Raw genomic sequence first — 24,028 nt, 5'->3', positions numbered from 1 at the left:
TTTGTACAGGAAAACATTTTAGGCAACCAGCTGTTCACCTCTGTTCTATGTCAGTGAGAAAGACAAGGGGCCTAAGAGCTTCAGCCCAAGACTGAAGTCAAGCCCCCACTGCTTCACCAGGCCTGAGCCCAGGCTCTCATTCTGGAGCCAGACCTGCCCCCAGCCCACATACCGCAGACGTCTCCACCGAGGCCAGTAAGCCAACAAGCATTCACTGAGTATGTCCCATGAGCCTGTCTGTGGTTGGCCATGCATGGACAGAATAACATTCATTTATTTATTAGATGTACTGAAAGTCATGTTCTTAGCATGGAGTCCCGGGGCAGTGGGGTGGGGGTTAGTATGAAAAGACAGACCCTGCCCTCAAGCAACTTAAAATCTAGAGAGGAAACAGACAAGGCAACATCCCCTAGAGGTATAATCAGCTGCTCGTACGGGGGTCTGAACGAAGTAGGCTGGACCATGAGAGCCTCTCAGCCTGACTGAATATGTCTGGGAAAGCTCAGGAAGTATTTGCTCTGAGACATGGGGGTGAGGAGAGGCTTGCCAGATAGACAAACAGAAGAACAGCAGGTATAACGGCATGCGAGCTTAGGAATTGCACGTAGCTCATTACTGCTACACAGAGTGTAAAGTGGGATGAGGTTGGACCAATGGGCATAAACCAGATCTCACAAGTCGTGGTATGCCATGCTCAGAAGATTAGAGGTGGGATCATGCTGCGATTTTTTTTTTAGCAGACAATGTGATCCAGTTTGCATTTTTTAAAGATGACTGGCTGCACAAGGGGGACAACTGAGGCAAGGAGCTCAGAGAGGAGGTACTAAGTCTGAACTAAGTCAGCGGCAGTGAAGATGGGAAAAATATATAGGTAGGAGTTAGTTAATAGGGCTTGGTGATTAACTGGAAGTGAGGATGGATAAAGAGCCCTCCCGGATACCTGATCTGGGCCACTGAGTGGATAATGGGGCCATTCGCTGGCACCAGGAACACTGGGAAACAGGTTAATGCAAAATACAAGCTCATTTTGGTAAATGGTGAGTTTGTGCTGCTTGTGGAATATCCAGGGGGAAGTTGCTTTCTGCAGCCTGGAGCTCAGAGAGGTCTGGGCAGAGTGACAGATTTGGGAGTTGTGGGTGTAGAGTCTTAAAGTCCATAGGAGTGGCTGAGAAGGGAAGGGCCCAAAGCAAGTGGCAACCACCTAGGGTCCCTGCTCTCAAAGTACTTGTCCTCCTGAGGTGGAGTGAAACCCTGCAGAAAGGCTTATAACACCAGAAAGACTGGGCTCTGTACTTTAGTGAGGAATGGTCAGAGAGTTCTGGGCTCCTGAATGGGGAAGGTGCTAGGCTAATTTAAGACCAAGCTCTCTCTTGGCAATTCAGCCTCGAGGGAGAAAAGGGGACCTGAGCTGCAGTTGTGAGATATAACCACCAGATGGCGCCTCAGCATCTCCTTGTGCCAGATTTTCCCCGCTCTGCCAACCAGCCAGACCCAGAGGGCAGGAGAAATTGCCAAAGGCTGGGAGGAGGGTGGCTGTGTCAATCAATAAAGGAGGCAGGGCTGAGTTTTTTCTTAACATCAAATCCAAATGCAAGCTCTCTTTCTGAAATGAGAGGGAAATATTTGAGCCTGGGAGAAGAGCAATATGCCAAGTATGCCAAATGGGGGCCTGTGATATCTGAACATGAGCACCTATGTGTCAATACATGTCCTGTGTTCCATGTGTAGGATTGTTTCCCAAGAGTGTCTCTATGTTGTGTGTCCCCATGTGCCCAGGATAGTCTGCATATGTACCCCTGTGCACATCCCAGGCCTCCACATATGCACATCTGTCCCAGAGAGTGGGCAAACAGCAATGCCCTCCTCCATGACTCAGCAAGCAAGGAGTCCCTCAGCCCAGAAAGAGAAGAGTGACAGAGTCTACAGTCACAAAACCTGGTAGCTTGTAGCAGATCATGAACATCTGTCACCCCAGTAGCCATAAAGCAAAATCATTTATCAGATGATGTCCTCAGATTGTACCTGGTTTCTATGTCTAGCTACCAAGGGTCATGGAGGCTTCCTAAAAAGATCCCTCAACCAGCTGAGGAATTGATAAACTCATCCACTCACCATTTATTTAATAAGCATTCACCAAGCACTTGCCATGCACCAAAGCCAGTGCAGGACACAGTCTCTGTTTCTCCTTTCATCTTCTTGTGAGGTAGTTCATGTGGCAGAAAAGAAAAATCAGTTGCAGCTGTGAAGAGCCTGGAATGCTGGTTAGGGTGTTTAAACTTTTTTTCCCTGAAGATGGGCCATGGGAAGCCCCAGGAGAGTTTTCAACAGGAAGGTTACATGGTCCAGTCACTCTTTTTTTTTTTTTTTTTTTTTAGAGCGAGAGAAAGCACGTGCACATGAACAGGGGAGGGGCATGAAGGGAGGGAGACAGAGGATCTGAAGCAGGCTCTTGCAGGGCTTGAACTCACAAACCGTGAGATCATGACCTGAGCCAGAGTCAGATGCTTAACTGACTGAACCACCCAGGCGCCCCTTTGGTCCAGTCACTCGTATTGCTAAGTGGAATTGGAGGTGCGTCAGAAGAGTAATGAATGAAGAAGGCAGGAGACCGGTTAGGGGGTTGTTGTAATGGTCTAGGCAGCGGTTCTCAAACCTTACTGAGCTTCTGAGTCACCTTATGAGTTTATCAAAACACAGATTTCCAGTCCCCACACTCAGGTTTATTGCCTCAGTAGGTCTGGGGTGAGTTCCAGGAAGTAGCACTTGTAACAAGTTTGTAGGCGTTGTAGGTGATGCTGGCCCAGGAAGCACACTTTGAAAACTCTACTGGTCTGTGAGAAAGAGTATGGGAGCTTAAAGGGCTGACAGAGGGGTGGAAATACATGTTTAAGGGTTAGAAATGACGACACTATATGAGGATTGGCTTATGAGGATGAAGGGAAAGTCAGAGTCTGGGATGACTGTTTTTAATTTGAAGGATGGTGGTGCCATGTACAGAGCTGTAGAACACGGAGGAAGAAGCAGGTTGGGGTGGGTAGCAGGGGTGGAGGGGATGTTGATCATGATGTTGATGGGGTGGGTAGCAGGGGTGGAGGGGATGTTGATCACTCGAGGACTTGGAAAGTTTCAGATGGCTGCAACAAGATGTCTGGAAGAAATATCCACCTGGAAATTGCATCTGTGGGTCTATCTAGTAAGAGATACAGACTAGAGATAAAGTTGAAAGAGAACAGCCAACTAACAGTCACTAAAGTCTTGAGAAGGAACTCACTCACTCACTCATGAAGAGTGTAGACAGGAAGAAAATGTGGAAGCCTCAACACTGAGAATGAATAACTGACATGAAGGATGTGGGTGAACGATGAGATAGAAATGGAGGCTGGGGAGTGGTCAGAGTAGAAAGGAAGAGAACGAGACAAGAAGGGGGTGTCTTAAGCTACAGCAAAGTAGGGTGAGAAACCCAAGGAAGCCACTGGACAGGCAGCCTGTCCTGTCATCCTGGCTTTCCCAAGTCTGCTGGAGGAGTGAAGGATCCCCAGACCTGGGCACGGGCATTACCAGCCTTGCTGCTCCTGGACCTCCCCCATAGGGGTCCACCAACCTGCATGCCATGCACTAACCCACATACACCTGTCCTGGAGCCTCACTTCTGATGTCCTCTGGCTGAATTTGAGGGTGGGGGAGAAGGCCTCTCATCACACACTCACACACCCGCATATACAGACACACGCAAACATACTCCAGTCCTCTGGTCTGGCCTGGGCATGGAGGTAGCAGTGCCGTCCAGCTCTGCTTCACCCACCAGCCTAGCTGGTGGTTCCAGCTTCCAGAAGGTTCTTAGGGATGCTGCTTTCAGCCTCCTCCCTCACAGCCCCCCAGGCTGAGATGACCCAGACCTGAGCACTACACCTGCCACGTACCCCTGGAATAGTACAAGTCTCCTCCACACACATTCCACGGGTCCATCTGCCTGTCCTCTGTAATCTACCTCCATGTTTTCACCTTTCCTTTCTCATCATCTGCTTCACTGGAAAGGGGCCTCAGAAAACATCTAGTCTTCTCTGCGCTCCCCTACTTTGTGGCCGCTGCTGTTGAAGTTACAGGAACTGAGGTCAGAGAGGAAGAGGGACTTGTTCAAGAGCACAGGTAGGTGCAAGTCAGAACTAAATTCTTAGGTGCCTGAGAGGGAGGCAGTACAGGATAGTAATTCCCAGCACTATATAGAGAGGCTGGAGGCAGGCCACCCTGGTGCTGCCACTCACCTGGCTGCTTGACCTTGGGCAAGTCCAGTTCACCTGTCTGTACCTCTTCTTCCTCACCAGAGAATGTGAGACTGATACAACTCAGTATTCATCAGGTACTTGGCGAAGTAACAGCACACTCTGTCATAAGAGCTTGCTGTGGTTATTTCCTCTATGCCTTGGCCTGAGCATCTTCTTGCTTTTTTTTTTTTTCCCATCTTTCTGCTTTTTAAAATTCCTATTCTTCTTAGTATTCCTCTCATTTCCCTTTCTTTCATCCTTGCCCCTGCTTCTCAGGAGGAGAGGGTTGGGTTTGGGGAGAAAGAAAGGTGGAGAGACTGCAGAGACCAAAATGATCTTGAGAGCCAGCCAGTGCCTGCCATGATAACACACACACAGCCTGCCCTCCTAAGTGTGATGGCTGCACACCATCACGTGGGGAAGTTACACACATATTCAATCAGCCCAGGCTCTAGTGGCTTCAGAAACATCTGGAGCCCTTCTCAGGTGGAACTCATGCTGAACCCCGCTGGACAACTCTCTCTCAGTTTGTGTGTCCAGGTTCCTCAGACCCTGGCTTGGCACTGGGAGTTATCAGCCACCAGAAGGCTGAGTGAAGAGGGCACTCTTTGAGGGTCTTTGATCCAAAAACATTCAGAAAGATTGTGATGGTCCTCTACACACACAAACGCACGCACGTGCATGCATGCTAACACAGGGGTGCACATGAGCCAGTGGGCTTGAGTCTTCAGCCCACAAATTTCTTCCACATTGACGATGGCCACATCCATAGTCCGGTGAAGTGGTTAGCGAAAGGACGGATACCCACTTTACAGACTAGGAAGCTGAGGCCCAGGAAGAGCAGCGATTTGCTCAGAAGCAAATAAAGGCGATAGAGCTGAAATTCAAACCCAGGACCCCTACATCCTAGCTTCCAATCCTTCTCTGTTTCACCACAGCTGGGATTTGAGCCCAGAAGGCGTCTCAGAGCAAGCGGGAGGTGGGGGGGTGGGGGATTGAATTCACGCCCCGCTACCCACCCCATGGGGTCGCCCCAAAGCCCCGCCTCCCCTTGAACGGTCGCTGGGGAGAAGGGAGAAAGCGGCCACAGCGTGTCTCTTTAATGCGCGCCCCGGAGGCCCAGCGCGCCCCCGCCACTATAACTGGAGTGCATGGAGCGGGCTGCGCTCAGAGGAAGAAGGGCGGGCGCTGGGCACCCGTTGACCGACTTTTCCAAGTGTGATCAGCGCCCGTCCGGCCCACGTCCCGCCTCCATGGATCCGCCCGGGGGCGCCCACAGCTGAGGACCCGACGCCCGCCCGCCCGGCTCTCGACCGAGTGGCACCCCGCCGCCCCAAAGGGACCCCCGCGGGCTGTGCAGGCTCCCCGCGCCTCTTACCGCAGCGCTCGCCGTCGGGCGAGGGCTCCGCCGCCGCCACGCCTCGTGCCCCGCGCTGCCCACCCCATGCTGGTGCACACTTACCCCGCCATGGTGAGTAGTCTCGGGGCCCGGGACCCCGAGTGCTGGACCTGCCGGACCTCCACCTCCAACGAAACCTCGGAGGGAGGGGGCCACAGGGACTCGGCCAGCGGCGGACGATGCGGGTGCGCGCGCGAGAGACCGCTGTCCCAGCCCGAGGCTCCGGCGCCCGCGGGCCACCCTGGGACAGACCTCAGGCCCCCGGACGCGGGCAGGACGGCAGCCGGATCCCCGCGAGCTGAGGAGGGTCCTCTAGGGCCGAGGTCCTTTCAGCTGCCAGCGGGCCGCCTAACGCGCCCCTCTCCTTCCCCAGGAGCGCCCCGACGGGCTGGGCGCAGCGACTGGCGGGGCCCGCCTGTCGTCCCTGCCCCAGGCGGCCTACGGGCCGGCGCCGCCACTCTGCCACACGCCGGCCGCCGCCGCCGTTGACTTCCAGCCGCCCTACTTCCCGCCGCCCTACCCGCAGCCGCCACTGCCCTACGGCCAGGCGCCCGACGCCGCTGCTGCCTTTCCCCACCTGGCCGGGGACCCGTACGGCGGCCTGGCACCCCTGGCACAGCCGCAGCCTCCCCAGGCCGCCTGGGCCGCGCCCCGCGCCGCCGCCCGCGCCCACGAAGAGCCGCCCGGCCTGCTGGCGCCGCCCGCCCGCGCTCTGGGCCTCGACCCGCGCCGCGACTACGCCACCGCCGTGCCCCGGCTCCTGCAAGGCCTGGCCGACGGGGCGCACGGCCTGGCCGACGCGCCCCTCGGCCTCCCAGGGCTGGCGGCGCCGCCCGGCCTAGAGGACCTGCAGGTGAGGCCTGAACGGTCCGGGATGGGCCAGGACCGGCCGCGGTGATTTTAGGACTTTGGCTGGAGGCACGGTGATGAAGGCGGGCGCCCGACTTTTCTCTCAGCCTGCGACTTCTCACTCCGAGGATGAGTCCCACGTCTGGGTTAGATGCTGCCTGGCCATTAAGGCGTCCTGGCACCGACTCACTGCACGGCAACCCTCGGTGGAGTAAATGGGCAGGGGTTTCGACCACTCCTCTAGCTCTCCGCTGGGCGGCGTGGGGCATCTGAGCCCCCGCTGGGGCAGCCTGTGCCCCCGGAGAGAAGCAGAGGATTTGCCTGTCCAAGGTTCAAAATTCCCCCTTTCACATGGCATGGCGAGGTATCCTCGCCAGCTGGCGAGGCTCCAGCTGCACGGCAGTCCTGGTCCTGCGGGTCACCCCAAGCGTAGGTGGTGAGCAGAGGGCAGAGCAGACAGGACCAGGACCAGGGACTGCAGGAGCTTGGGAAGTGACAGGGGACTAGGTCCACAAGCACCCTTACCACTGCCTCTCCTATTTGCAGGCCATGGATGAGCCGGGAATGAGCCTTCTGGACCAGTCTGTGATCAAGAAAGGTAAGGAACATCGTGCATCTGCCAGGGCAGAACTGGGCCCCCCACCCCATTCCCCAGGGTGGAGACCCATTTCCTTCCCCGTGGAGTTTGCCTCCTATGTGTCGCTGGGTTCAATGGCCAGCGGACCCTCTTACTAGTCCATTAGGGGGGCAGCAAAGCCTGGGGTTCTGGCCAGAGCCTGGGCAGCTGGGAAGGTTGGCATGTTGGCCCCAGAGCCTGCAGCCTGGGGTGGGCTGGGCCTATCTTGCTCACTCTGCTCCCGGGCCACCCATGCCCCGCAAAGGGGCTTGGCCTCTTTCTATGAAGGGGAGGGCACTTTGGATCTGGAGTTATTTTGCAGAACAAGTTAAACTACTTTCCTGTCTCCTAAGAGGTGGGAATGGGAATGCCATTCCCATGGATTTCATTAAATTATTTCCTCATTACAGAGTCTTACCATTTCCTAGCTTGGCAAGCTTTCCTGTCCAGCAGGGCCTTGGGGTCGATTAGGGGGTGGGAGAAACTCGAGTTTCCCTGAAGAGTCTTCTCTTCTTTCAGGAGCCTCTTTACACATTTAGAGTTATATGAGTTGGTGTGTGAATATTGTCAGTTAGTCTGAGTGCAGGAGGGCCAAGGCCTGCCTGCTCCTGGATGTGAGTTCAGGGTCCTGTACATGTCTATATGTTTCTTTCCTAGGTGTCTTTCTGGTATTTCTTGGTGTGTAAGTGTGTCTGTTGCTAAGTGTGTGATGTGTGCCTACTAGGTTAGTGTATATTTCTGAGTGTTTGGGGGTCTCTATGTGTGTATCAAGGTCTTTGTTGTGTCCTGGAATTTGTTTGTTTGTTTGTTTGTTTGTTTGTTTGTTTTTGGTGCTGAGGATCTCTAAGCATGTGAGGATCACTCCCTGTGTGTTTTGGTGGGTGTTTGTGTCTCTGCACTGGTAAAAGTCAGGGGTGTGAGACATGCCCTCCAGTGGATTTTCCGGCTTGGGGGACCGGGTTCTGGACGTGCCAGGAAAAGGTGAGAAAGAGAGAGTAAGAGACAGAGAGTCAGAGGGGTACAGGCTTTGGGTGGGCTCCTTAGATTTGGGGTGGGTGTCCTGGGAGGAATTCTATGAAACCTGCAGTGCCTGGGGCAGGTGCTGCTCCTGTGGGATTTGGCTCCAGTTGTTTTTCAAAAGAAAGAATTCAAGCCCAGGCTTTGTTTGCCCTCCTGTGTTGGGGGCTGGAGTGGGATTGGGGGCTGGGGGCTGGACTTCCAGGAGTTGGGGCTGGGTTACCAAGGGCTGGGAGTTAGTTGGACAACCTAGAGTATGGAGGGTGGGGGGGTGGGGGAGGGAAGATGAAGGGACAGGCTTCCTGGAACTTAGGTGGGGAGGACGCTGGGAACCCCCGCTTCCTGGAGCAGGAGCTGAGGTTGCAGGCGCTGCGTTGGTTTAGTGGACTTTTTGGAACCCGTCGGAAGTAAGAGCTCGGTCTGCAGTTGGCAAGAAGAGCCTGTCGCTGGGCCCCCAGTTCCCGACTTCTGCCCAGGCTGGAGAGCCTGGGGGGGTGGGGCTAGGCACACTGACTCCCTCGGGGAGGCCAGCCCCTTGCGTTTTGGGAAGGAACTCGGGATCCTCTGCCCTGGGGAAGGGTAGAAGGATCAGCTGGGGCTCTGAGTACCTTAAACCCCAATCCACAAGCAGGTCAGGAAACTGGCTGCAAGGAGGAACTGGAATTGCCCCGAGTTGGTTTCTCTCAAAGGACATCAGCTGCCATAAATTACGGGTCCTTGGTGTGCGCCGGAATCCCCGACGGCGGTCCTAAGACCGCAGTGAGTGCGGCTGGATTGTCCAGAGGGGCTGCCCGCTGGGCCTCGCGGGGAAGATGTGGGCGCTGGTGCCGCGCCAGACGTCGGGGCCGGGGGCGCACACACCCGCCGCACCGCAGTGCCAGCCTGTCGGTGGGAGAGCACAGCGAGGTGGAGCGCGGCGACCTGAGCGCCCCATTCCGGACGACGGGTCACACGGCCGGGAGCGCTGCAGCAAAGGGAGAGGGGTGAGAGCCGGGGACCCCTGCGGAGGGGAGGGCCCGGTTCCGTAGCCGCGAGCTTGGGCTTGGGCCCGCGCGCCGCGCCTTTGGGGAGGAGAGAGAGGGTCAGTGCCGGCGCTTTCGAGCTTTGCAAAAGCCGAGGCAGAGCTGGTCCCGGAGGTCCTGACCTAAGCGGCTGCCTAGGCAGGTGACGGCGCGGAGCCCCTGTGGCTAAGCAGGCGGCCGGGCTTAGAGCCCTGCGCGCAGCAGGCACTTTTCGCCAGGGACTTCCGCTGTCGCTGCGGGACTCTGGGGGGGTGAGGGGGTGTGGATTTGCGCCCTTCTTCGCCCTCAGGCCCTACCGATGACATCGGGAGCCCCTGTAATATCTTGAAGACCTCTGACACCCGCCGCGGGTGGTGGGGGCCCCACCGGCCTGCCTGGGCCCTGGAATTACAGAAAGTCATTCTTGGCTGGCTGAAGCATCAGATTCCTCCAGCTCCTCCCGGCCCTGGAGGGAGCGGCAGCTGTGTCGCGGGCAGTTGAGATCCTGGGTGCGAAACGGAGGCAACCCCAGCCCTACCCCAGAAGCAGCCTTCCAACCACAGGGTATCGCCGGGGAGGGGAGCCTGGAAGCTCCCGAGAGCCCAGACCCTGGTTGTAAAACTTTCGCTACTCTAGGCACTTGTCCTGGAGGGGAGGGAAGCGAAGCCTCCGCCCCCATCACACACTTCCCGGTCTGCTGCCCCTTGCAGCCAGGGTGTGGGTCCGGGGGTGGCAGACGGAGCCGAGGCCGACCCAAGGAGAAGCGAAGAGCCCTCCATTTTCTGCCCATGTTTGTCACCTACAGTTTTGCAATCTTTCCTAAGGGCACAGAAAGCAGGTGGGACTGGTGGGGGAGACAGACCTGGATGGGAACATTCTCTAGCGGAGAAAGGTAGTGAGGGGGATCTCTACTGGTGGCTTGGGAGCTTAGAGGAGGAGCACTGAGTGTCTGAGGCTGGGGGGCTTCCTACAGGAGAGGTTAGGATGGGTCTCCCTAGGTGCATGTGTGTTTGTTGAATGAATGAGCGATGGGTTTTGAAGTCTGAGTGCACTGGGAGAGAGGGTGTACAAAGGGCTACGATATTTTCACCACACTAGGCACAGCATGTGCAAATGCCCTCCACTGTGGAAAAAGCCAGACAGGTTAAACAGGTTGAAATCTTCGGGGTTTCTACAGCCACAGCTGGAGGGGAGTGGTTAAAATGAGAATTAAGAAAAATACCTCCTCCCCACCAGGAGAGTGGGTGGTTGCCTAGTTGAGGGTGGGCTCTGTGGTCCAATCTCTCTCAGGGTCTCCAGGGCAGGGGCTGAGGTAAATAGCCACTCTCTCCTCTGCTCTCCTTCGCTCTTGGGAAGGAAAGGGAGGGGGAGGGTCTGGACTTCCAAGTCCATCTCTACAGGGCCAGGCCTAGGGTGAGGTAAGTGAACTACTCACCTCTGAGGCAAGGTTTAGATAAATAATATATCTCAATGCAATAATTTAAAATAAGAGGTATTGCCAAAAATCCATGATAAACAAAAATCCGAGTTTTGCATAAAGACAGGATCTGATCTGGCACTTCTGCATTCCTGCCTCACTCGCCTCCCAGGCCTCTGCCCCAGAAAGAGACTGAAAAACCAGTGCCCATGCAGACAGAGTTTGGATGGTAGCTGAGGGCCACATGGGACAGGGGAGTGAAGGTTAGCCCGAAGGAAACTTAGCCACCCAGGGGAGATGAAGAGGCTCCAGTGGGCTGGGAGGGGTGTCGATACCCCTCCTGTCTACCTTTCTCCAGCTGCACCCCACTGCCATGGGGACCAGTGTACCCTAAGTGTGGGCTAAGGAGCCACATACATCAGAATCTCTTGGAGATGCTTATTTAAAAATGCAGATTTCCGGGGCGGCTGGGTGGCTCTATGGGTTAAGCAGTTAAGCATCCATCTTTGGCTCAGGTCATGATCTCACAGTTTGTGAGTTCAAGCCCCCGCATCGGGCTCTGTGCCAACAGCTCTGAGCCTGGAGCCTGTTTCAGATTCTGTGTCTCCCTCTCTCCCTGCCCCTCCCCCCTTGCAGTCTGTCTCTCTCAAAAATAAACAAACATTAAAAAAAAATTTAAATGGGGGCGCCTGGGTGGCGCAGTCAGTTAAGCGTCCGACTTCAGCTCAGGTCACGATCTCTCGGTCTGTGAGTTCGAGCCCTGCGTCGGGCTCTGGGCTGATGGCTCAGAGCCTGGAGCCTGCTTCCGATTCTGTGTCTCCCTCTCTCTCTGCCCCTCCCCCGTTCATGCTCTGTCTCTCTCTGTCTCAAAAATAAATAAAAACGTTAAAAAAAAATTTAAAAAAAATTTTAAATGCAGATTTCCTGGGCACCACTCCACACCTATTGAGTGAGAGTCTGTGGAAGTGTGGCCCTGGAACTTGCATTTTTTAACAGATTTGTTGAAGTAAAACTTACATACCTAAAATTCACCCATTTAAGAGTATAATTTGATGATTTTTAGTAAATTTATGGACTTGTGTAGCCATTATCACAATCTGCCTTTTTAAAAAAAGTTCATTTATTTTTGAGAGAGAGAGAGAGAGAGAATGCTAGTGGGGAAGGGCAGAGAGAGGGGGACAGAGAAGATCTGAAGTGGACTCTGCACTGACAGCAAGGAGCCTGATGTGGGGCTTGAACTCACCATCCAAACTGTAAGATCATCTTGACTTGAGCCCAAGTCAAGAGTCAGAGGCTCAACAAACTTAGCTACCCAGGTGGCCCCACAATCCATCTTAAGACATTTCCATCACCCTCCCCAAAATTCCCTCATTCCCGTTTGTAGTTAATTCTTATTCTCACCTCAAGCCTTAGGCAACCACTGATCTTTCTTTCTATAAATTTGCCTATCCTGGACATGTTATATCAAAGGAATATATAAATATGCAAACGGTGCATCAAGCTTCTTTTACTAAACATAATGTTTTTGAGGTTCATCCGTGTCATAGCAGGTGAGAGTAGTTGGTTTCTTCTCGCGTTGCTGAGCTGTACTCCATTGCACGGAGGAAACACATTTCATGCATCCATTCATCAGCTGACACTTGGATTGTTTCCACTTTTCGGCTACTAGGAATAATGCTGCTGTGATCATTCATATGCATGTCTTTGTGTGGACATATGTTTTCATCCCTCTTAGGTAAATTCCTAAGAATGAAATTGCTGGATGTTATGGTAAGTTTGTATTTCATTTTCTAAGAGACTGGCATGCCATTTTCTAAAGGGGCTCTTCTGTTCTACATTTCCACTAGCAACGTGGGAGGGTTCCAGTTTCTCCACATCTTCACCTACACCTGATTGATTTATAATAGCCATCCTAGTGTACTTCAGTATAGTTTTAATTTGCATTTCCCTAATGACTAACGATATTGAGCACTTTTTCACGTGCTTACTAGCCATTCATGTATCACTTTTAGTGATATCTATTCACATATTGTGACCATTTTCCAGTTGGGTTGTTTATCTTATTATGGAGTTACAAGGCTTCTTTACATATTTTGGATTGTCATCCTTGATCAGATATGTGATTTGCAAATATTTTCTTCAAGTTTATGGCTTGTCTTTTAATTTTCCTAACAGTGTTTTTTTTTTTAAATTTTTAAAAAATGTTTTATTAATTTTTGAGTGAGAGAAACAGAGTCCAAGTTGGGGATGGGCAGAGAGAGAGGGAGACACAGAATCCAAAGCAGGCTCCAGGCTCTGAGCTGTCAGCACAGAGCCTAACATGGGGCTTGAACCCACGAGCTGCGAGATCATGACCTGTGCTGAAGTTGGACACTTAGCCAACTGAGCCACCCAGGTGCTCCCTTAATAATGCCTTTTGAGGTGCAAATATTTTTAATTTTACTGAGTCCACTTTATTTTCTTTTATGTATCATGCTTTTTAGGGTTGTATCCAGGAACTCGTTTCCCAGCAAAAAGATTTTTCTCCTATGTTTTCTTCTAGACGGAATTGAAATTTTAACCAGCCTTCTGGGAGAGTCTGTTGCACACTCCCCACATTCAGTGGTCAGACAGTATCTACCACCTGTGGATGGAGTGTGTAGACAGGTGTGAGTCTTGTCTGACGCGTTGAACAACTAGGTGCTCTTGTGTCTGTAGTAGGAGTGTGTGTGTGTAAATGGCTTCTGCTTGTGTGATGGGGGTGGGTGTGGGGTGGGACACCATGAATATACCACTTCAGCCTCGGGAGTCACTGCGGTGCAGGAAGCAAACACCCGTGTCCCTGCTTTGTAGTCTGTGCTAGTTTAATTCTTACCTCCATGACTGTCCCTTTCTCATGCCATCCCCTTCCTAACCTTGGGTTCCGTCCCTTTTGCCATTTTTGAGGGAAGAAGCTCTGAGGACAAGTGGGGGGAAGCAGCAAAGTCTGTCATTCACATACACAAACACACGTCCACCTGTCATGCACCTACACTTAGCAGCACCTGTATTTGCATAAATCCAGCATACACTCTGTTTAACTGTATCAACAGGAGCAAAAGCACTCGCAGATATCCATATGCATGCTGCCACATTCCTACAACACTCAGGAGGGCAGAAACTATGTCTGTGTGTACAGCTGGGGATCGGCGCTCCTTCAGTGAGTAGGTGCACACATGCACAATCTTGCTCCTTGCTCTGTCCGTGACAGGCATCATGGTTTGTGTAGAGTCATTTGTGACACACGTATGCTCACATATGTCCCTGTTTGCACATGCACAAATAGCCCCACACAGCCTCGGTCTCCCTCTTGTCTTATGGGGCCTGGCCTCAGGGAGCCCCTCGTTTGAATAGAAGTTGGGATGGAGGAGGTTGCTGGAGAAGAGAATTTTCTGTTCCTTCTGACTACTCCCTCTGGCTAGGGGTCATGGGAGGGAGGATAGTCATTCTGCCCTTCTTTTTATTTTTAACTTATTAATTTGTAGGTTTTTTTTTTTAAGTCAAGCTTGAGGTATAAGTAACCTTATGTGTACATTTCTCTGAATTTCGACAAATATAAACATATACTCATATAACTACCACAATACGATATAGGATAGTTCCATCACCCCCAAAAAAGTCCCCTCAAGGCAGAGGGACAGAGGTGAAGAGGGAGCCTGTACACAGGCCTGAGAGACACTGGGGCGGGAGGTGGGGATGGCTCTGGTTGCCTGTCCCGTGTCCATGTGTCTGTTGAGTTAGGATATCTTTGCTCCTCACTCTGGGAGGGGACTGGGATTAGGAAAAGGTCAGCGAGGCAGGATCAGAGCCTGTTTCTTTTTTTTCAACGTTTTTTTTTTTTTTTTTTTTGGGACAGAGAGAGACAGAGCATGAACGGGGGAGGGGCAGAGAGAGGGAGACACAGAATCGGAAACAGGCTCCAGGCTCAGAGCCATCAGACCAGAGCCTGACGCGGGGCTCGAACTCACAGACCGCAAGATCGTGACCTGGCTGAAGTCGGACGCTTAACCGACTGCGCCACCCAGGCGCCCCAATCAGAGCCTGTTTCTAATTAAAATGTTGATATTTTGTCACCAGGGCTTTTTTACATTAATTTATATTTTTTAAAAGATTGGATTAAAGTACCGTTTATCGTGCTTGCTGAGTTTTTGGTGCCCCCTTAAATTTTGCTCCCAAGGCGAGTGCCTTACTTGCCTCACCCTAGTTGGTCCTGCTCTGGGGACAGGGAACTTGCCTGGGGTAGAGTGTGTGCTGTTCATTCTCCCTATATTCCACCACCACCACCACCACCACCCCAACCCCCGCCCTTTTCCACCTCTCCCTCATCTCTTGGCCCCTCCTTGGTGCCTGAGTGGGGACCCCAGGAGGAAGGGCACTTTTACTACCAATCACTAACAAAGGGATGAGACTCTCCCAGTGCCCACCCTCTCCCCCAATCTGGGCTGTGGGCCATCACTCTTTTTCCCATTTCAGGTTTCAAGGGCCCTTGCTCCACTCATTTATCCCACATTCACTGATGCCCATTTATGCCAAGACCCTGCCCTCAAGGCACTGCTGGCTGGGAGGAAAGACAGCTGTGGAAGCAGACACGAAGGTTCAGTGTGGTAAGGTCAGGGCTGGAGGGAGACAGGAGGCTGGGGTCGGGTCGTGGGGCCAGGAAGCTATGCCCTGGGGATGGTGCCTGCACTGATACTTGGGAAGGAGGAGGCCTGCTGGGGGTGGGGGTGGGGGTGGGGATGGGGATGGACGGTGAGCAGTTCTGTGGGGCTCAAAGAGCTCACACGCTGATGGTCCCCCATCCCGGGTGGCACTTCACTGTGTTCCATGCAGCTTGTGCTGGGTTTTTAAATTCTTGAATTGGTCATCAGGGTTCAAAGGTCCAGAGATTCCACATAGAAATCCAGAATCCTGGTTTCACCAGCAAACAAAGCAACCCGGAGTTCTGGCACTGTTGGTGTGTCCTGAGGGGTAACCCTCAGCCAAGTAGCGGCTTTCCACAGGGCACCCCCGGTCCCCCATACCTTGCTTACTTGTTACCTGTTGTGCTCCCTCTTTGAAGTCTAGAGCTGCACTGTCCACTGTGGGAGCCACCAGGCACATGTGCCTATTGGGCACCTGAAATGTGGCTAGTCCAAATTAAGATGGTCTATAAATGCAAAACACACATTGAATTTTGAAGACTAAGTACAAGGAAAGAAGGTAAAATGGCTCATTAGTAATTTTCAAATAGTGATTACGTGTTTCCGTGCTAGTATTTTTGACACGTGGGGGAAAATAAAATATATTAAAATTGACCTCACGTTTTTTTTTTTTTACTTAAAAACATTTTTTAGAGATAAGAGTGTGAGCGGGGGAGGGGCAAAGAGAGTGGGAGACACAGAATCCAAAGCAGCTCCAGGCTCTGAGCTGTCAGCACAGAGCCCACACGGGGCTCGAACCCATGAACTGTGGGCTCGAACCCACGAACTGTGAGATCATGACCTGAGCTGATGTCAGAGCCTAACTGACTGAGCCACCCAGGCACCTCTCTTTTCACTTTTTTTTTTTTTTTTAATTTTTTTTTTTTTCAACATTTTTTATTTATTTTTGGGACAGAGAGAGACAGAGCATGAACGGGGGAGGGGCAGAGAGAGAGGGAGACACAGAATCAGAAACAGGCTCCAGGCTCCGAGCCATCAGCCCAGAGCCTGACGCGGGGCTCGAACTCACAGACCGCGAGATCGTGACCTGGCTGAAGTCGGACGCTTAACCGACTGCGCCACCCAGGCGCCCCTCTTTTCACTTTTTTAAAAATGGGTACTAGGAAACTTGAATTTATATATGTGGCTCACAGTATATTTCTGTTGATCAGTGTGGGTTAAGAGCCTAGAGGACAACTGTGGAACCAGGCAAGAGGGGCAGGCAGCAGCCAGAACACAAAGAGGGTCTTATATGGAAGGCACTATGATTAAGGATGTGAACTTTGGAGTCTGTGATCAGAGTTCAAGACCCATTTCTGCTCCCTACTTGCTGTACCATCCATTCGAATCTCCTGAACTCTTAGTTTCTTCAGTTTGGAATTGGGATGGGTAATAGTATCTACCTCACAGAGCTGTCCACTTGGTATACAGTTGGCACTCATGATAGGTGACATCATTCTGCCTGCATGACGCTGGCATTTGATTCACAGGGAAGTGATGGGCACTGATGGGTTTTAGTCTGGAGGTCAATGTGTTTTGGAAAGATCCCTCTGAAGCAGGGCAGGGAGACCAGAACAAAGCTGTGCCAAATTTGGGGCAGGAAGTGAGTGAGCATCTGTGCACCTGTGGAGAAGTGACTGCATCCAGGGCCCAGTGGGAAAATGAGAGCCTCAGGGCAAAGTGACGGACAGAATGTGGTGGGAGAGGGCAGTGTGGAGGGCACCACTGAGGCTTCTGGCTGGGGGGCCTGGTGGAAGGTGGGAATGCACATCCAGAGACAGAAAAGCTGGAGGGGCTCTGCCAGGCCGGGAACCGGTCAGCCTTGCTTACCTCTGGGTTCCCTGGCACACAGTGCTCGGCAAATATTTGCTGAATGGCTTAGGGCTAAGAGTGCTGCCTTTGAGACCACAGTCCAGGGCTTGCTACTGGTTCTCAGTCTAGCAGCTGTGTGATCTCAGGCACACTGCTTCACCTCTCTGGGCTCCAGTCTCCTCATCTATAAAATGGGAATAGTAAGGGGCGCCTGAGTGGCTCAGTCGGTTGAGCGTCCGACTTCAGCTCGGGTCACGATCTCACGGTTCGTGAGTTCGAGCCCCGCGTCAGGCTCTGGGCTGATGGCTCAGAGCCTGGAGCCTGCTTCCGATTCTGTGTCTCCCTCTCTCTCTGCCCCTCCCCCATTCATGCTCTGTCTCTCTCTGTCTCAAAAATAAACATTAAAAAAATTTAAAAATACCCGCGTCAGGCTCTGGGCTGATGGCTCGGAGCCTGGAGCCTGTTTCCGATTCTGTGTCTCCCTCTCTCTCTGCCCCTCCCCCGTTCATGCTCTGTCTCTCTCTGTCCCAAAATAAATTAAAAATGTTGAAAAAAAAAAAATTTAAAAAAATTTAAAAATAAAATAAAATAAAATGGGAATAGTAAACATAGCCCCCTCATGGATTGTTCTGAGGATTCAGTGAAGTTATCCATGTAGCACATAGCATAGCGAGTGTTCAGTTAACTGTTGGCCCCAGGCTTCCCACTAATCCACACACACCCCAAACCCACACACAAGGACCACCGTCTCTCCCAAGGCTCTCACTTCCTTGGAGGAAGAGAAGCCCAAGTGGAAGCAAGTACTTCGATTTTTTTCTCTTCCACTTGAGGCTAAGCAAGAGCATGGAGGTTAGACCATGGGAAGAACTTTCTTTCTGAGCCAAGAGCATCTAAGTGGGTTTGAGAAAAGAGTCCCTTCTCTGTCCTACATAGATTAGTAGATAGTTTTTGGGAAAGGGGCTGTGGAGTGTATCTCTTTATTCTTGTCTCCTTGAGCATCCCATAGTGACTTGGTAGGGAGGGGGACAGCATCAGAGGCCTAATGGGGGCATAACCTTCCTGCCCCTGACATGTGGGAGTCCAAAGTCTCCAGGCCTTCACTGGTCTGAGGGTGGAATGTGGGGATCACAAGCAGGCAGGGAAGCTGGGGACTCCTTTCGTTTGTGCAGACCTAGCTGGGCCCTGCTGCAGTGACTCAGGGAGCCTGTCTCTGTATTTCCAACCTTCTCTTTGGTTGCACCTGCCCAGACTCCAGGACTCTGCAGAAGCTTTTTGGGTTTTAATAAGGAACCAGCCTCGCTCAGCAAAGGAACGCAGGTTCAGGACCCAGGCAATTCCAGGTTCAATTTCCACCACCCATTAGCTGAGTGGACTCGAGTGAATCACGTTAACCTCAGCGTGCCCCAGTCTCTTCTTTTGGGAAGCAGGGACAGTAGGATAGCCCTCAAGCGCTGTGATGTTTAGACTCAGCTGTGTGCCTGCATGTGGCACAGTGCCCAGCACACAGTCAGTGCTTCCTCGACTCTCCCACTGCACAGCTGGCTAGAGCCGGTGCCCTGTGGTCCCTGGCTCAGTGTTTCTCTCTCCCTTGCTCTTGCTTCTGTTCTGCAGTTCCCATCCCCTCCAAAGCCAGCAGCCTCTCGGCCCTCTCACTGGCCAAAGACAGCCTGGTTGGTGGCATCACGAACCCCAGTGAGGTCTTCTGCTCTGTGCCAGGCCGGCTCTCTCTGCTCAGCTCGACGTCCAAGTACAAGGTGACGGTGGGGGAGGTCCAGCGGCGACTCTCACCTCCCGAGTGCCTCAATGCCTCCCTCCTGGGCGGTGTCCTTCGCAGGTAGGACAGTCAGCCCACAGTTCCCTGCCCAAATCCGAGGTCATTTCACATCTCCTTAGGGGAGCAGAGAGGGGCCAGTCTCACCCCAGGCCACAGCCTCATCTCCATTTCTGCCTCCTTGGGGAACTGTGCCTGTTCTGGGGGGCAGGCCCAGGTCCCCAGCAGCTCCTACAGGTCTGTGGGCTTGAGGGTGGAGGTGGGGAAAGAAGCCTGGTCACAGAGAAGGGATGGAGGGCTTAACCATTTTGGGCAGAACGGACAAGGCTGGGTCTGGAGAAGAGAAAATGCTGTCTTATCCCCTGCCCCAAGGAAGGGACACCCCATTCCCTGTGGAGCATGGACCTCTCTGGTGTGTTTGTGTTTTGAAGTCCATGGTCTGTCTTCATAGTTTGGTGTCTGTCCCTCTCTGTGCACATCCTTGTGCCTGGGTAGAGTAGTTGTGCGTCAGGGCTGGGAGTTTTGATGTGTCTGAGGACAGTGTGTGTGTGTGTGGCGGGGGGGGGGGGACAGCCAGAAGTATATGTTCTCATGAGTGTGGGTTTCCTGTGTTACTTCTAGTGGGGTGTGTTGGCTGGAGTGTGTCCTGCTCTGTGTGTGATTGCACGTGCTTCTGGAGGTAGACATATGTGTGTTTACAGGTCTGTAGCTCTGTGTGGAGGCTGCATTTGTGCACATGTGGGCGTATCTCTATTCTTGGTCTCTTTGAGCACCCCAGAGAGGCTTGTATGAGTCCATGACTGTCAATACATATGTCCCTGGGATCCTGGCTTGGTGTGAACATGTGTTTCTGTGTCCCTGAGTGTCTAAGTCTGCGTGTGTCTGCATATGCCTGACTCTGTGGGTATGTGTGTGTGTTGTTATTGCCCTTGGGTGTGTGTTCATTTGTGTGTGTTTATATATGTGTCCCTGGGTGACTGTGTGTCCCTATGTCTCTCTGTGTGCATGTTCTGCACATGGGTCTGTGTGTCCCTGGGTATCTGTGTATGGCTCAGATTGTATGCTCAAGTGGGGAAAAAGAACCCCAAGATTCTGGCCTACCCTTCCCTGCCCCAGGCTATCCCTGCTGTTGAGAGGATTGGAGAGATAGATATGAGTAGCTCTTACAGCAGGGTGCTAGACCCCCCACCCCCATCTTGGCTGCAAAGCCAGTGAGGTTAGGAAGATATTGGGAAGAGGCTGAGAGAGGCCCCTGAACATCCCCAGGGCCAGACCCAAGCCTTGGCACAGGCTGTTGGAGGCAGAAAGCGCCTGTTGGGATCACTTAGACATATGCTTCTTTCTTGTCTTCATAGTGTCTGTTTGTCTCTCTCCCCTGTGCACGTCAAGGGCCAAGTCCAAGAATGGGGGCCGCTGCCTGCGCGAACGGCTAGAGAAGATTGGGCTCAATTTGCCAGCTGGCCGTCGCAAGGCCGCCAATGTGACACTTCTGACTTCACTGGTGGAGGGTGAGTGAGGCCTGAGGATGGGTGTCAGTGTGAGCATGAGGGGAACTATGTCACCCAGTGTGACAGCGTGTGGCTGTCCCTGAGACAAGAGGGTGTGTCATGTATGAGTAAGGGGTGTGTGTGATACATGTGTATAGTCTTTATGTGCATGGGCATGCATACACATGCAGGTGCATGGGGGTGAGGTGGGGGTAGGGGAGGCGTGGCCAGTGTTTGGAGGTGGTAAAGGGATGAGGGGGTAAAAGTCCCTTCCCTGGACATTGACAACTCTGGGCTCGATCATCTCAACCCCAGGCTCTGGGATACATGGTGGCCTCAGCTGCCACCCCTGAGCTCAGAGCCCATCCTCCACGGCCCCAAGAGCAACGGGATTAGGTCTGAGGCTGCTCTGGGAGGGAAACCATAGGAAGTATCTATAGAAGCAGGATGGGGCAGAATAGCCCCTGGCCAGGGGGTCTGAGGTCCAAGGCTGTGCTCCAGGCTCAGAGGTACACCTGGCTGTAGTGACAGCTCATTGCTCTGCCTCTCCTCCCCACAGGAGAGGCCGTGCACCTGGCCCGAGACTTTGGCTACGTCTGTGAGACTGAGTTCCCAGCCAAGGCAGCTGCCGAGTACCTGTGCCGACAGCACGCTGACCCCGGGGAACTGCACAGCCGCAAGAGCATGCTGCTGGCCGCCAAGTGAGTGAGGGTGCCACGCATGGGTGCTTTGGGGCACCATGCACAGGCTGTCATGGGTGCCATGCATAGGCACGTGTAGGTGCAATGCAGACACAAACACCAAGCATGGGTGCACTGGACACCACTCACATGTACACATGATGTGCAAGTGGCCCCACAGGGACACACATGGACACGTGAACATTTCTGGGTTCTATCCATCAGCAAAAATGGTGTCACAGCCAGGCTTACATAGGCCCATGTGTGCGTCCCACACGTCCGTACACTGCCCCATGGCATCACCAGCCCCAGTCCCAACATGGTGGTCTTGCTTCCCCTGCCTAAGCCTTGCCCATAGGCCCTTTTGCTCCAGTGACTTCCCTCAGGGAACCAAGACATACCAAGCTGCAAGTTGGCCCTCTCTTGTCCTTGCTTCACACCTGACCCCTCTGCAAATCCCCTTGGTGGCTCCCTCACCACCACTCACATGCTACAACCTCAACTCTGGTCTCCTAATCTCACTCCTAGACCTCATCCCAGTGCCCAACCATTCCCTCAGATTTCCTGCACATGCACTGCTCCTCTGCCCGAGAACTTTCAATGCCCCCCCGCCCCCAGCTACTGCATTGATTTTCAAACTACGTTTTGTGCGATGCCTTAAGGCCTATTTAATGAACTGGTATTCCATTCAGATTTCATTTTTAGAAGGGTCCCATTGCAAGAAGAGGCAGAAAGAGGTAAGAAGGGTTAAGTCCAGACTCCTTTGAGGACCCTACAATCTGGCCAGCCCAAACCCCACCCACCGCAACTGACTTTCTGGCTGTATCCTGCCCTCACACCTGCTGCTTAGAAAAACATCCAGTCCCCCACCTCCACTCTCCCTCCTTCAGGGCTTCTAAGGCAGAAATGGAGTCACAGACTCAAAGAACTGCTGTGTCTCCTGGGACGTTTGAGTTCATATCGTAGCTGGAGAAACATATCCAGGACAGGGCTCTCCTCGCTCATTCATCAATGAACTCATCAACTCTGGGGCCTGGTCATGTGTAAAATGCTGACTGGCTTCCACAGTGATGCAGAGGTGAGACAGGAGTTATGTTCTCCTGCCTGAGCCACATGCAGGATGCAAAGAAATGAATAGTGGCCATGAACTGGAGCTAGACTCAAATCCCAGCTTAGTCACTTGGGCAGGTCACCAAACCTATCTGAAACCAGTTTTCTTACGTGGTGAGAATGGTTAATAACAGTATGTATCTGTTGTGAGGATTAAGTGAGATGACGCATACAGTGTTCTTGGCACAGCATCTAGGCTTCAATTCATATTCACCACTAACTATTATTTTAGTTCTTCAAGGCAGATTCTGGATTGTTCCCTAATTATTTCAAAGAAAAAGCTCTGTGAAGCACTGGGTGTTTGGGATGGGAGTGGGGAAGGGATCAAGGAAAGCTTCCTGGATAAGGTAGTAGAGCTGGATTGTGAATGTGGGTAGGACATCCACAGGCAGAGATTGTAGGGTATTGGCATATGCCATTTACTAGCTGTGTGACATTGGGCAAGTCAGTTAATGTCTCCAAACCAGTTTCCTTTTCTGTAAAATGGGTATGACCATCATTTGCAGACTATTGACAGTGTCAGCAATCATAAATATATAAAAATTGCCCTGCACACAGTAGGTCCTTCTCTCAGCTCAGACCTTTGTCCTCTAACCTCCACCCCTGCTTCCTCCCTCCACCAGGCAGATCTGCAAGGAGTTTGCAGATTTGATGGCTCAGGATCGCTCACCACTGGGCAACAGCCGCCCAGCACTCATCCTGGAGCCCGGAGTACAGAGTTGCCTGACACACTTTAGCCTTATCACCCATGGCTTTGGTGGGCCCGCCATCTGTGCTGCCCTTTCTGCCTTCCAGAACTACTTGCTGGAGTCACTCAAGGGGCTGGACAAGATGTTTCTAAGTGGTGCGGGCAGTGGGCATGGTGACACCAAGGCTTCAGAGAAGGATGCCAAGCACAGGAAATAAATGCTTCTTCCACTGCCTCATCCCAGAGCGTTTCCCAAGGCCTGAAATGAGGCCTTAGTTCCTGGGGGTGGGCCTAAACGGATTAAAAGGTGGAGCTTGAGTCAGGCCAGAAAGAGAACATTCATCCAGAGACCGTGGGTGAGGGAGAAGGGGAGGTGGCCTCTCTGTGATGGTTTGTTGGTAAGTTAAGGGCCCAGATGTCTGTCGCATGGGTGCAATTTTCTGACCCTTGATTGCTGAGAAGTGCTTGGACAGGGAATTGGCATGGAGAAGCCTGGTTTTGTGGCTGAGCCCTGTGCCTCAGGGCACCTGGGCAGCGGTGGATACTCCTAGAGGCCAAAACCTTGCTGTTTTTACTGATGGCAGGAGGGAAATTGTTAACAAACCAGAGGTGCTGAGGAGTTGGTGGCCTCATCCCAGAATCTCCTACCCCCAGAAAAGGGGTGCTGGCAGGGGAAAGAAGTGGGTGGGAGGAAACCCCAAGGAGCAAAGATAAAGCACAAATTACAGAACTTGAATCCAGGCTGCACTTCACAGTCCTGTTGCTGTTTGTCCTATTTATTTATGTGTGTTGTAATTAAATTTGAAAGTTTAAAAATGTCGAGTGCAACTTATTTATCCCAATGAGTGGAGGACTCATTTCACTGTTTTCTGCTTACGCACCAAGACGTCCAGCTGGACCAGCATGGAGAGGGAGTTTTTGCTCGCAAAGGGCTGTGGGTGGGCCGGGAAGGAAGAAAGATTGTATCAGGGACCCTGAGGTTGTCATGGGGATTTTGTACTTGCTGTTGTTTCTCTTGACCCTGCAGTCCATGTACCTCTTTGACTCTCCGATGGCTTTCTCATTCTTAATAAAACCTATTCATTGGGTATGAAACCTCCCTGTCCTTCTTCAGCCCAGGCCTGGATTGCCTCTCAAGAGAGCAAGGGGCCTCTAAGGAGGAATCACTGGAAGGGGCTGTGGGCACCTCTGTGTGAGGGGGTATAGAGAGTGGGTCTGTTTG

At 52.6% G+C, this 24,028-nt stretch overlaps 1 protein-coding gene across 1 annotated transcript; it reads left to right on the top strand.

Moving 5' to 3' along the window:
* The first annotated feature begins 964 nt into the window (after window positions 1–964).
* On the top strand, window positions 965–23,400 carry TFAP2E (transcription factor AP-2 epsilon). Its single transcript, XM_058693893.1, has 8 exons — window positions 965–1,037; window positions 5,489–5,943; window positions 6,035–6,514; window positions 7,057–7,108; window positions 18,682–18,904; window positions 20,231–20,349; window positions 20,888–21,029; window positions 22,742–23,400. The coding sequence occupies exons 1-8, from the start codon at window positions 965–967 to the stop codon at window positions 23,022–23,024; spliced, it is 1,827 nt and encodes a 608-aa protein (XP_058549876.1). The 3' UTR covers window positions 23,025–23,400.
* The last annotated feature ends 628 nt before the right edge of the window (window positions 23,401–24,028 follow it).

Source organism: Neofelis nebulosa, chromosome 2 (genome assembly GCF_028018385.1).
Source record: "Neofelis nebulosa isolate mNeoNeb1 chromosome 2, mNeoNeb1.pri, whole genome shotgun sequence".
Classification (NCBI taxonomy): domain Eukaryota; kingdom Metazoa; phylum Chordata; class Mammalia; order Carnivora; family Felidae; genus Neofelis; species Neofelis nebulosa.
The sequence above is the reverse complement of the archived record's forward strand: the minus strand, read 5'-3'. Positions and strand labels throughout refer to the sequence as shown.

Excerpts from the sequence above, each read along its gene's own strand:
- TFAP2E (XM_058693893.1), top strand. The coding sequence starts at position 965 with ATGGGGCCATTCGCTGGCACCAGGAACACTGGGAAACAGGTTAATGCA. Across the intron at positions 1,038-5,488 it reads CAAGCTCATTTTGGTAAATG|CGCCCGTCCGGCCCACGTCC; the intron begins GTGAGTTTGTGC and ends AAGTGTGATCAG. Across the intron at positions 7,109-18,681 it reads CCAGTCTGTGATCAAGAAAG|TTCCCATCCCCTCCAAAGCC; the intron begins GTAAGGAACATC and ends TCTGTTCTGCAG.